We start from the raw sequence: 13,536 nt of genomic DNA, 5'->3' as shown, positions 1-13,536 counted from the left end.
CCTAGCCTACACTATATGACCTTTGTATCGGAGTTGAAGTGAACCCTCACATTTACCCCAGTGCATTCCAGGAGGGGAGGAAACGTGACAAGAGCTTGCGCTCCTCCATGACTCCTGGAAATGCTATGTAGAATGCAGGTATACGTGGCTAACTTCGAAGCAAGTTAAAGGGGGGAAGTAACAGCAAAAACTCCCCTGAACATGGGCCAAATGAGCACTAATAAATGTTATATATAAATCATAAAAAAATCTGAAACTGTATTACTTCCCAATATGGTCAGTATCACCTTTGTACTACATTGCTGCAACATAATCCACTATTGAAAGAAAGAAACTACAGTCCATTATCACTCTCTCATGGTTGATATGGGGGATAAGAGAAGGGGGGGGAAAAAAGCTGCAGTGCGACAGTCTCCAATATGAGTGAAATGTTAACATTGCTTTTTCTCTGTCACAATGTGGGGTGTCCAGTTTTTGTTTCCACATGCAATGTATAAAAAATAATAAAACAAACAAGTAAGTGCCTCAAAGGATGAATTGAAAGTAAAACACAAAGAGAAGTATTGTCCTTACCACCTCTGAACCAATTTTATCATTATGTGTTTAGAGGATGAACGAGGCCGTGGAGAACTGAATGTGAAAGGAGACAAAGGCATAAAGAACACATTCAGCACACGACAAAGTGCCAATCACTCAAAATATGAACAAACTATGCATCAACTTATACAATGTATTAAGTATTCAGAGTATCATATTTTGTATGCATTAGTATAGTTTTGAAAGAGGTGAGCTGGCTATCAGCCAAAATCAGCTTGCTTACATCAGCTGTAATGTAAAAGTGATGTGCTAGAAAGGCATTTATGTGATACAGATACAATGTTCCCATAGCACCATAAAAGAGTACCTCGCACTGCTTGCTACTTCGTAGTGAATTTCCAAGGGTGTTACATAGGGGAAACCAACATTTAAACTTCTCTCCAAAATTGTGCAAAGTGTAAAGGCCAAAAAGGCAAAGACCCAATAGGTCATAGTCGATCGTTCCTTGTAAAAAGTAGTTATGAAAGGTATGTGGCGCGCAAAATGTTCCTCTTGTTCTCCAACTGGTCCCATTACGCAATTAGATTTTATTCAAACTACAGAGACCTACGAGTTATCAAAGTTATAACTAAACTGGCTTATGGAACCATTTCTCTTGATATAAAAATAATTCTATGTATCTACGACGACTAAAATATTCTGTGTGTACATTTCATTAAAGTTGTCAAAGCACAAAATTAACAAAGTGAACAATGTACTACCTTGATCATACTCTCAAAATACTATAGTAGCAATTTATTTGAATATTTTAAGTCATTGGTACTGGATTCATTACATAAAAACATTTGGGAAACTTGGAACAGGAAGTTCTAATTAGCCTTAGTGTGATACTCTAAAAGTAACCTGGACCATGTTTAGGCATGGTCAGGAAGGTATTGGTTAATAGTGTAAGCCCAACAAGTCAGTAATTACTGTTCTCTTCTGATCAGTTCCGAGATTAAATACATTTTATCCACTACAACATTTTTTCAATTTCATTCTTGCATCACTATTAGCTTTTGCAGTAACAGGAATTCATTCACTGACTTGATATGTTCTGTTTTCCATGTAGGAATATACAGACTTGCCAAATATTGTTGTTTTCTACAGTATTTGTCTTCAATTATTACTACACTATAATCAAAATCAGAGAAATTGATTTTGCAGGGGGGGACACCTCCTCCAGAAGATTTGCCGCAGGGTGTAATCGAAGAAAATATATATTCTTTTTTTTAAACTTTTTTCAATTTCCAAATGTGGCTACTAAACCAGAGCTGAAAATTAAGCCTATCCCATTGTTCCAGGGATAAGAAATATTGCACCTGGGAAACAAAGATACAGTGTCGGGGACAATTCTGGGACAGTAGAGAAACGTATCATTACAAATTAAATTATTACCTGTACGCGTCATGGAATATATATCATAATTATTGTTGGGTGTCCAAATTAAAAAAATATGAGGTGGCAATGCCCGGGATAAGGATAGTGATGTTCATACAAACTCAAAACAAATTGAACTGAATGTTGAACTATGAAGCTGTTATGGTGTTTAAAACGGTGTTAAAAATAAAAACTCAGTGTTTACTATGAGATATGTTCTAAGTGTTTGTTTTCCATCGCTGTAAAACAATCAGAAAACTGGTTAGCATTCTGCACTGTAGTTTGCAGTGATGCATTTATTAATCAGTTAGAAATAAACAAGAAACCGTAACTCAACCAATGACTAAAGGAATAATGAAAACTGATTATGGCCAAACACCTAAGGTGATTTCAATTATTTTATTTCTTATATCAGTGCAGGGAACAACTAGCAGAACTTCAATGTGAGTCAATGACGTGATGCCAGTTAACTTGTATAGTATAAATAGTTTATAATAAAACTATATTTATTATGTAGAATGAAAAAATAACTTAAATTTGGGACATTGGTTGTTAAGTCTGGGACAGTTGAAAGTTGAATTTGGAGCAGTTGTGGGATACTGAGGAAAAAAAAGTTAATTTCAAGCCCTGAAAAAAACAATATCTGATGTACTACACAACCATCAAATGTGTACAATTTAAATGCAGTGAACGTGCCTTCCTCAATTGATATGTAAATAGCATTTCCTAGAAAACAAATATTATCAACAGCAACAGTAAAGAGCAGAGGCATACTTGGGAAACCAGTTGAGGCCCAGATGCTCTGTTTTGGAGAAAAGAATCCTGTCATGCAGCTCATACAGTGGTCTCCACCGCAACTCAAGGTCCTCCCTTGACAGTAGTTCCTTTTTCCTGTTAAATGAATCAGACATGCAGATTGATGAGAATAAACACACAGATCCTAGCTCATCATACAGCCCACCCTATAAAAAAAAAAATCCTAAATTCTAAAACGTATTATCAATGGTGAGGTTGCAGGATTGTTTTAGCATCTAACTTAACTCTTGGAGACAACACAAAACCCTCAGAATTACCTTATACTGTGAAATTTTAAGTGTTGAATAATTGCGTTTTTAACACATGTAAAATAATTCTTACTTGAGGAGGTTGATAAGAAGCCGTGCAAGGCCCTGCATCATGCTGATCTCCAGTTTGGGGATTGTCACTAGCTCATAGAGCAACTTGATGAACAGCACATGGTCTTCTTTGCTGAACTTCCGCCCATACAGTCTCATATACCTAAATAAGAAGTATAGATTTAGGGACAATTTCTCCAGTTTTAACATGCAAAATAAGTGCCCAGTGCCACCGTGAGCAGCATGAACAAAACAAACGTAAGGTGCTCATGTTCTCTGTGTATTAAAAAAAAAGATTATAACAATACTTTTCAAAAATATTTGCATCACTGTCAAAAAGCCAAAATACCAGTGAACAGAATCTGGGTCAATCCTACAGTAAACTTTCCATCTGTCTGAGCCGGCAGTGACTCACTCTTAGACAGAGCAATGTGCCAGCAATGGGGACTGAAACGGATTAAAGACAGCCCAGTGACCAAGTACAACCAAATTAAACAGCACTCTAAGTAATTCCCTGTCATATTGACAATGTGTTTGCAGTTGCAATGGGACTCATTACTAAAAAAACTAAAAGATAAATGCAAAAAGGGTTTATTAATAAACGCAAATAAGGTATATTACTGTGATTTATTTTATTTTTGTAAGGTTATAATGAACAAGTATGACTTGACTAATCCATTTAGCAGTAAACTTTCAATAGATAACTGATCATGATCTCTACAAACATTACACTGCATTTCAAAAGCTGGGTGTAAACAAGAATTGCTTGAAGCAACTTCAAAGGAAACTTAGGTGTCCATAAAACTAAAATCTGTTATTCATATTTTGAGATATCTGGTGAGTTGTCACCTGACTCACCGATTCAAAAAGAAAATGTTAAAACAACACAACATAAGCACAACAGTAATAACAATGGCCTACTATTGGGCTGCACTGCCTGGGTCATGGTTTTGTATTTGACACTTATTGCGACCGATTATGAAACCCAGACCGTCCCTGATCACATACACTGGGCAGTTTGTAATGAAGCCAAGTGTTTGTAGTTTAGTGTTATAACGTTTAAAACACACTAAGCACCACAGGCTGTTACAGGAGAGTGTCTGAACCTACTATTGACCAGAGTAGAGTTACAGTTGCAATAAGAACAAACTGCTTAACGTTACGACACTTGAGACAGTATAACTGCAAAGTTGCCCTACAGCCAAATACATAATGTAGTTAAAAAGAGAAATGTTGCACAACACGTTATGTTACGCAAGTTTGTTTGCTTCAAGAGGCTCAAGACTGTGAAAACATTATGAAGTGAGCAACAACTGTTACCGTTATTAGTACGCGAGAGCCAAAGACAGGCTAACGTTACTGTTACTTACGTGGAAAGTTTCCTTGTCCAAAACAGGACACCGGGCCATATCTCTCTGAGCTGAACAGCTCGGCACAAGTTTCCTTTTATTTTACTCAAAATATCATTGGATTCATCATCTAGCCTGTGCGCGTACGGCAGAAGTTTGTTGTATACGATGTCTTTTTGAGGAACAAACCCCAATGTGTCAGACTGCGCCTTTTTCATATTACAAATACCTGGCTAGCTTCAATATGCTAGCAAATGCTACTTCGCTCGGGTTCTCAGTCCACGTTGTTATGCTAATAGCTAGCTAATCTAACTAACGTTATCGAACTACTCTCTGGTGAATCGTTTAGGTTGTTATGGCCCAAACAGTGACTAAGTTATGAGATTCACAAGTTGCGGACACGCTAGTAGCTTGCCATCTAGCTTAAGTTAAGTTAGCTTCCTTCACCAGAAAACATTAATGTCGATGAACAATGTCATCCTTTAAAAATATATAGGCTAACGAAAAACATGAGTTTGTCCAGAGAACGCGTTAGCACTCGAATGCCTCTCGTTCGGCTAACGTAATCCTAAAAACTTGGCAACCAGCTAACGGTCTAGCTAGCTAAAGTTAGCTCTCTACTACAAAAGCACAGTCATATCCCAAGGACTGTCAACGTCGACTGATTCATCCAACTACGGCAAAGCAGACGGGGTACACACAACACATTCGTCATATCCGCTAGCTACTGGGATAACTACACTTCCCGGCATTCCACTCTCCATTCATGCTTTTTATAACTGCTTACAGAGCCATAGTCTTTCTCTATTACTCGGACTGCTTATAATCCTTATCCTCCACTCAAACAGGAAGGCAGGGAATCCACTTAAGACCTCGTGTCCTATGATGTATTTTCTACTTTTAGGACGGAATAACTACTTAGAAAGTATTTATATTATTTTCTTGTGATTTTTTTTTTGTCATTAGACTACTGTAGAGTCATGGCAATAATGGATGGTAACACTAAGGCTTACTTTTTCACTGACTTTATTGTTCACATTTTCATATAGAGGTGCAAACAGATACATAGAAAACAAGAACAAAAAAGAGAACAAACAGGTACAGGCCTTACATGATACAGGCAGGCTATAACATTTATGTATTAATGGTTCATGGTACAGGTTAGTGCCCTTTAGAAAGGACGCTAGTACAGGTCATAGACAATATATAAGAGGTACAGGTGAGCAGTGACCGCCATCTTGTGGTTAAACGCAGAGTTACAGAACCCATGATTGTAATAGGAGTGAAGTCCCACTGACCCTAGCTACTTCCAAGTACGGCTGCGGTCCAATAAATCTACCGGTACTCAAAAACAGATCAATGTACCGCCGTGTTAAGGGGTTTTAATAATAACGGAAGCGGTGACGATGCCTAGCGTATTAAATAAGCAATTTGAAAGGCAGCGCATATGTATCTAGCTACGTTACCAATGATAGCTAGGGTTGTGTTTACTTAGCTATGTGTGAAACGTTGCTTTTCTCATAGACAATCTGTTGTAACGGATGTAGTATCGGTGTCATAGCAACCTGCAACATTTGTCTACCTGTAACTTCAGTTCTGCGTGGAAGAAACTCCCTCTCCTACTAACGTTAGCCTAAATCACCTACCAGATGTAACTGTTTATGAAACAAAAAAAGCTGAAGTTACGTTACAGCATGTGGTAAAAGATGACTCCTCAGACACTTTTAAGGTGAAGTAATACGGGTTATATTTGCTGGCGGCGTTTATATACTGTCTATGACGGCAACACACTAGCTAACGTTTAAGGTAGCTGACGTTACTCAAACCAAAGATGGTGATTGAAAAGCTCAGTTTAACTTGTGATAGACTTCTGTCACACCGACAGCTCGCATGTTGTCAATCGTATTGTGGTATACCACTGGACGGCATGAAAATGCTGATTTACACTAATATGGACATAGAGCATAAGGTTTGTCAACAAAGTCTTGCTACTTGTATGCACAAAACACCTTTCACGTGTTATTTTATTTAGAATTTCATTAGCTAGCTAGCTAGTTAGCAAACCAGTGACCTAACGTTATGTTTCTGTTTAATGTAGCTAGGTTATGTATTAGTCCTCATGTGTATTTTGTATCTGCACATGCCTTTTTTTCTAATTTTATTTCTATCATAAGCTATAGCCTGTTGGTTTTGTAGACTCAACATTCTGTATGTCATAACACATATTCATTTAAAAATACTAAATAAAAGTAATTAAAAAAAACGTACTTAATATTTGCACAAACTGGCCACAATCTAGTAAGACGAAATTAATCTTACAATGAAGTAATATGATTTATATAGATTTTTTTTTTATGATGGAGAAAGAAAATATTGATCTATCAATTACTTAATATATCATCCAAGAGCCACATATAGAATACATTTGTTACAATATATTGCATATTTTACTTGAGTCAAAATGTTTGTCCACAGCCCCTGTTGTTAACTGGCCACCACGGGGAGATCAGTGCCATGACCTTTGGAAAAGGAAGCGGACCTGTTCTCCTCTGCTCTGCCTCTGCCGACTATGTCATCGTATGGGATATTGAACTCTGCCAGAAGAGAACTAAGGAGGGTAAGGAAATAGTTCTGTGTGTGCACGGTATTGCTATAAAGAGTTGCTCCCCTGGTCAGTTTGGTCCGTTGTCTTTAATGTTTAATTCTGTGTTGTTTATTCTGAACCAAATATTTTCCTCATAATATAGTGCCCTACCAGTTTCATTCCATACTTAGTTATGGTGTATAATCTTGTGGAACATATCATATCATGTGCTGTACCGTGAGTATCATCATTTTCCTGAGTGAAAATCTTAACAAGTCTGCCATCTAGTGAAATCATACTATATAGGTCACTTGTGTCTACTATGTCATGAACATACTGTAATTTGCTCTGAATATAAACAGACTAGCTGATTTGTTTGCAGGTAAAGTAGCAGCTGGAACAGTTATCGGGTCTTTACTGGATGAAGTCGTCTATCTTTCTTTCTGTTTCTCTGACGAACGAGTGGCTGCATGCTCGGGAGCAACTGTGTATATTCTCAGCTCAAAGGTACAATATGATGCACATTTTCACAGTTTCCCTTGGTGCACACAAACACTCGCTGAATACATTTGGGTTCATAGGTTGGCTCAATGTGTTACTTTCGAATGCTATACTTAAGTACTGTACTTATGACTGCTATGATTTATTGGGGGTTTTTTAACACACCCCCCCCCCCTTTTTTTTTTTTTTTTTTTTTTTTTTTTTTTTTTTTTTTTGTAGCCACCACAGGTCATCTAGTTTTATTGTTGCTTTCCACATCAGAGACATGAAGTGATCTCTACCTTGACCAGCCACCTCGGACCTTTAACATCAGCGGAGTTCTGCCCCTGGAATAAAGACATTCTTGTCACCACATCAGAGGACCGCACTTTTAAGGTACTGAATTAGGATTCACAAATGATCAGTCAAAAATGATCACATTGTTGAGTTATACAAAATACCAAATATTAAACACACTTGTAATTGAGTTTGAATAACTACAAGGTACTTTACCATGTCTCTGTTCAGGTGTGGGATTTAAAAACAGAAGCTGTTTGCTACCAGTCTTTTGTGCTTTCAGGTATGATATTACTATTAAAAATCTGGTCGGAGCAAATTCATTTTCCTGTCCACAACATCAGTCTTTCATTTGGCATTGATGCAGAGAGAGGCCTGAGTTATTCATTAGTGCAGTAGATAAGGTAGTATCACATGTATTAGTGGCATCTGTTTAAAATCAGGATCTATATAAATTAACAAGTATCCAAATGGTTTAAATACAAGCAAAAAATAGTAGATTTGTAGTGGCTGCTATAGAGGAGTCAGGACCTTGCAAAATGATTGAAAATATCATATTCTCTGCAAACGTACCTGAAGCAAATTCTTCAATTCTTTAGCCTCTCCACTGCTTAGTGTGTTCTTCTTGGAGGAGAACAGGCACCTTATCACTGGCTCCACTGATGGACAGGTTAGTGACTGAGGCACACAGCCTAACCCTCATAATCACTTTCAGAGGATGGAATTCCACAAGCTGTGTAACACACCTGTACCTGTTTGTTTTAGCTGTGGTGCTTTTCTCTCCCTGATGACCACAAGTGTCACCTGGTTACCAAAATGGACCTTCAGAAGATGGAAAAAAGACATCAAATGCACCAAGGGATTGTGAGCGATCAAGCAGGTGTTGTTTCTGATCTATCAAACAAACAATGACATAGAATATCTAGTACTGGCTTTGTGGATGCTTTTGATCAAATGCCTTTTCATAAATCCTATACCTCTTTTCAGATAAATGACCAAAAGAGAAAATCTGTTAGAATTAATTACTTTTACACTACTATATCAATATTTCTTCCAGGGCTCGCAGAACAATCAGCTATAGATGAAGTGGAGACTTCCAAACCTGTCCTCAGAATGGCTTTATGTAGCTCATTCATTGACACCAGTATTGAGCATAAAAAGTAAGTGAATATCCTCATCTTAATATCATTTATAAACAGTGTGAAATGTTTATAGTAGGTATTTGATTTCTGGGCATGGTTACCACAGAAGACTGCTGATTCCGCGGTGGGCTAATGGCATACCAGATTGGCCATCTTTAGCTGGGGTATTGCAGAAGTGATAACCTGACGCTGAAGGATTTTACTTTTTCATTTTTGACCTTCAGCAGCATTTCCTTTGAGTTGGCACAACTAGATAAGCATTTACAAGATGGATTTATGCACAGAGAAAGCCAGGGGAAAATCACATTGTCCAAGGTGGACTTCATAGTGTCCACATAGAGACCAGTCTCACTCTCAAGTGCTCAAAAATGATTAATGGACCTTTAAATGGGACTTCACCAGGAAGCAGAACTGTTTTACCTCGTTTGTGACAAGGAATCTTAATGTAGAAGTAAGACATGACACTGTCAACATTGTTGCCTCAAGAGCTCAATTGTACGGAGCCCCCCTGGTCCCACTTTGTAAAAATTTTTTATTATAACTATCTCGTGGCCTCAAGATAGTATCTCATGGCCTCAAGATAATATCTCGTGGCCTCAAGATAGTATCTCGTGGCCTCAAGATAGTATCTCGTGGCCTCAAGATACTATCTCGTGGCCTCAAGATAATATCTCGTGGCCTCAAGATACTATCTCGTGGCCTCAAGATACTATCTCGTGGCCTCGTTTAAACTGTTTAGCCTGTTAAAAAATTTGATGTTATGGCAGGAAGCAGGCACTTAAAAAGCATAACTCTGTGTATATCTGTGTGGACCACTGGAATGAAATGGACGTTAATTCCTTATTGCTCGAAACAAAGCACATGATCTTAGAGCAGTATCTACTCTTTAGCGTATAATGTTATTCATCAACTGCAGGATGTCCGTCTGCAACCACTGTTTTACTGGTCTTCATTTGATGGGCTTTAATAAATGAAAAACTTTTTGAGATAAATATGCAGCTGGAAGAGTTAATGGCTTCAGACCCCACAGAAGCTCCCTGTTTTAATTGTTAAAATAAAGTATAACATAATATCAGTGTATGATAGTTTGAGTGGGCCCAAGGACAAATTAAAGCTGCAAGCAGCGATGGAAGGGCCCTCGCACCTCGGCGCACGTCGGGGTTAGTGGCGGACTCCGCTCCTTGCGACCGTGCATTTGCACGGCACTCAGACACCGCAAATTGTCACCAATGAAAAGGTAACTCCCTGCCGAGTTCAACGATACCTCACACAAGACTCTACGTCATACAATTTGTTTCCTGTGAAAGGGGGCGTGGCTAAAGCACAGGGGGCGGGTCAAACCACCAATTAAAAAGGAATTCTCTGCTGAGTTCAATGATACCTCACACAAGACTCTACCTTAGATGGGTCAGTCAATTTTGGCCTATAGGTGTCTTCAGGCCTGGACCCTTGTCAATCATGAGAAATTTCGGGCAGATACGACAATGTACACTCAAGTTACAACAACTTCTTTGTTCATGGCTAAACACTCAAAATGGCCACCACGCCACGCCCACACCGTCTGACGAAAAGTTTTTCTTTTAATAACTTTTCATCGTTAAGGTGTTGGGATGGTACAGACCAAGTTTGAAGTACATCGGATGAACTCTCTAGGAGGAGTTCGTTAAAGTATAGCACCTTGACTTTTAGGCCTACTTCCTGTTGCCACTAGGGGGCGCTATGACTTTAAGTAAATATCGGCCTTTATTCGTCCTCAGAGTTGGACTCTTACCCACTTCCTGTTTCGGCGGCGAAACGCACAAAATGGCCGCCCCGCCACAGCCACGCCCTATGACGAAAAGTTTTTCTTTTAACAACTTTTCATTTTTAACTTCTTAAGATGGTACAGACCGAGTTTGAAGTTGATCGGATGAAATCTCTAGGAGGAGTTCGTTAAAGTACGACATGTGGAAATGGCCAAAATCGCACAAATTTTGAACTTTGAAATCAAAATGGTGGACTTCCTGTTGGGTTTAGGGTATGGCTCTAATTAAGTTTTTTTGTACATCTTGACATGATACATATGTGTACCAAGTTTCGTGAGTCTACGTTAAACGCACTGCAGGGGCTCAATTTTCTTAACTTTTTTCTTTTAAAGATTTTTGTGCGCCTATTTCCGAAACCCTTAAAATACGTACATTTTCACCAGACTTGATGCGACCGCCAAATTTGGTGAGTTTTTGAATATGTTAAGCCCCTCAAAAAACCAATTCATTTGACGGGAAAATAATTCCTTCAGTTTCAATAGGGCCTTCGCGGCTGTCAGCGCTCGGGCCCTAAAAGTGGTTCTCATGCGTCAAAATAGTCATCGGGTCTATTGCTAATGTTAGTATGTCAAAGCCACTATGTGTAGAATTTGAAATTCAGACTTTGGCGCACCAGTGGTTGAATAAAAAAAACAAAACATTGTGGCTTACGGCAGTAAACACTACTCTAAAAACAACAATTTGAACGGTGCAATAATCACATAAACTTCCTCACGCAAAGACTTTAATTGTCTCCATCCTAAGTAAGCACATGCTCAGCATGAAAATAATGATGCACTAAAATGTAAAATCTGCCTAACAATATTATAGCCTCAGCATGGAGCTCATTGCAGGAAGTGGATGAAAAGGATCCTTTAGACTCAGCTTCCTCTTTCTTCTACACTGTGTGGCAGTAGTTTCCATCTTGCTGGGTGTGCATAGTTTAGACTACATGAAGTCAAAGGAAACTTGAATAAAAACCTATAGTCCCATGGTGTGCATGCCTTGCCAATCCATCACATCAGTATGTTTTTCTTTAGTATGTGGTTACTTTGTCTTTCCCCAAATGATCTGAAAAAAGGGAAATCCTGTAACACTGTTTTTCCGTACTTTTCCATGTGGGCCCCTGCAGGGACAACAGCTGGTTATTTATTGGAAGCTCTGATGGCCTGTACGTGGTGGATCTGGCTACCTCAGAACTCCTAAAAGCACTATATTTCAAGGGTAGGCTGATGGTGTGACTTCTCTGATTGCTACTGTACTGGTATAATATGTTTTAAGCATTTATGCACAACCAGTGCACCATACTTTAGCAGACATTCTATAAGATTATCTTTCGTTTAAAAAAACACTGATTGATTTCAAACTCTAAAGGGAATTTACTGACACCAAACTCATGACTGATGTCCATTGTTCTAGATTACCCCAACTTGAGCATCACAATGGCTGGGTCGTGGTCAATCTCTCCAGGGTGGGATAACTCTGTGAGTAATTCCAATAATATCTTGATCAACCACATTAAGATGTTGCACTTAATTATCATTTAAACTGGACCTTTATCTTTCAATTGGCCCATGATATAGTATGGACTAAAGGGTGCTTGTAATCAAATCCTGAATGAGATTTTTCTCATGTTGCTAGTGATCGTTTGAGTCAGGCCACTTGCTGAAGATCGTGTAGGCTGGGCTACTTTAGTCATTTCTGGTGAATCTTAGTTAATTTATGAATTCACATAAAAATGACAAGTTTAACTACTGAATTCATTTAAAAAAGTACACTATAATATGAACCACTGAAATCAATCCATATCTGTTTAAAGAAGCCGCTAAATGTTGTGTATTGGTTAGACAAAATTGTTTCATCCCTGAATGTGCCTGACCACAAATGAAGTTCCCTCACAGAAAAAATTTATTTGATTTGAAGTATCTGGATCTATTTGGAATTCATGGTAGCAATTATGTGTTACAGTGCAGCGTAAAACACCCTGTGACTTACCATTGTCTCTATTTTTTTGTCAACATTATCCATAAAGGTATATTTTTAATTTCTCTTTTTGAAACAATTATGGAGTGATACAATTGTTTTAATACTAATTACTTCTCCAATTCCTTATCACACAGATGGTGTTTTTAGTGAGTTCTTTGTTCACTCCATGTGTGGTCCTGTTGGACTTACGTCTGCGTGACCTAGAGAGGACCTGGGCTTGTGGTGAAGGCTTTTCGGTGTTCCCGAGGTAAACCTGGAGTTAAAGGCAAATATTTGGTGACGCTACATTGGTATATATTGCTATGTTGACTCCCTGGGGGACAAATTGTCCTTTTTGCTTGCTCCCTTCAATATAGAGATCAAAGTAAAAAATCAGCTCTGTTAGTAAAAAGTCAGCATCTCGCTCTTGGACACTTCGGCCTGGCATAGTCTTGTATGAGCAGGGACTCGAACCCAGGTTTTCTTTTAGTACCTGCTACTGTGAATACCGTAGAATGTATCTCAGCTGCTTGTATTTAAAATAATATTCCATGATTTCGTCATTTGTGTATTCAGTGGCATTAGTACATTTCATGAATCAGTCTACAAAAGACAGTAAAAGAAAACAACTGCTTTTCTGTAGCTCACGTAATCATTTGGATCCAGCCTTGAACTGCTCTGCTCAGTGAATGACTAACCTTTTTTTTTATATGTCTAAGCTTTTAAATCTGCATGAGTTTTAATAAAGCTCTAATCCAGAAAATCATACTTATTACTCTCACAGTAACAACGCTTTAGGAATGCCAACAATTAAAAATGGTCCTCCAGGGAAGGAATTCATTTCATTCAGGTATTACCTGTACC

At 38.3% G+C, this 13,536-nt stretch overlaps 2 protein-coding genes across 4 annotated transcripts in view; one reads left to right on the top strand and one right to left on the bottom strand.

The window, feature by feature from the left end:
- Window positions 1-5,096, bottom strand: part of psme4a (proteasome activator subunit 4a) — a 34,500-nt gene extending 29,404 nt beyond the window's left edge. The window contains exons 1-4 of one of the 2 annotated variants that reach the window (XM_039783701.1): window positions 4,442-5,096; window positions 3,094-3,234; window positions 2,731-2,847; window positions 574-630 (exon numbers count right to left, since the gene is read on the bottom strand). In XM_039783701.1, coding sequence (XP_039639635.1) covers window positions 574-630; window positions 2,731-2,847; window positions 3,094-3,234; window positions 4,442-4,638 — 512 coding nt within the window. In that variant the 5' untranslated portion in view covers window positions 4,639-5,096. The remainder of the gene's footprint in view (window positions 1-573; window positions 631-2,730; window positions 2,848-3,093; window positions 3,235-4,441) is intronic. The other variant, XM_039783702.1, reaches the window with a different exon arrangement.
- Window positions 5,097-5,708: 612 nt separating this feature from the next.
- wdr27 (WD repeat domain 27) overlaps window positions 5,709-13,536 on the top strand; it is a 48,831-nt gene continuing 41,003 nt past the window's right edge. The window contains exons 1-11 of one of the 2 annotated variants that reach the window (XM_039782992.1): window positions 5,709-6,149; window positions 6,896-7,037; window positions 7,387-7,511; window positions 7,767-7,880; window positions 8,013-8,064; window positions 8,381-8,451; window positions 8,547-8,661; window positions 8,839-8,941; window positions 11,840-11,931; window positions 12,127-12,191; window positions 12,828-12,940. In XM_039782992.1, the coding sequence (XP_039638926.1) occupies window positions 6,935-7,037; window positions 7,387-7,511; window positions 7,767-7,880; window positions 8,013-8,064; window positions 8,381-8,451; window positions 8,547-8,661; window positions 8,839-8,941; window positions 11,840-11,931; window positions 12,127-12,191; window positions 12,828-12,940 (953 nt within the window). In that variant the 5' untranslated portion in view covers window positions 5,709-6,149; window positions 6,896-6,934. Of the gene's footprint in view, window positions 6,390-6,895; window positions 7,038-7,386; window positions 7,512-7,766; window positions 7,881-8,012; window positions 8,065-8,380; window positions 8,452-8,546; window positions 8,662-8,838; window positions 8,942-11,839; window positions 11,932-12,126; window positions 12,192-12,827; window positions 12,941-13,536 lie in introns of both variants that reach the window. The other variant, XM_039782991.1, reaches the window with a different exon arrangement.

The sequence above is a fragment of the Perca fluviatilis genome, chromosome 19, assembly GCF_010015445.1.
Source record: "Perca fluviatilis chromosome 19, GENO_Pfluv_1.0, whole genome shotgun sequence".
NCBI classification, from domain to species: Eukaryota; Metazoa; Chordata; class Actinopteri; order Perciformes; family Percidae; genus Perca; species Perca fluviatilis.
Note: the sequence above shows the minus strand (reverse complement) of the source record. Positions and strands in the feature narration are given on the sequence as shown.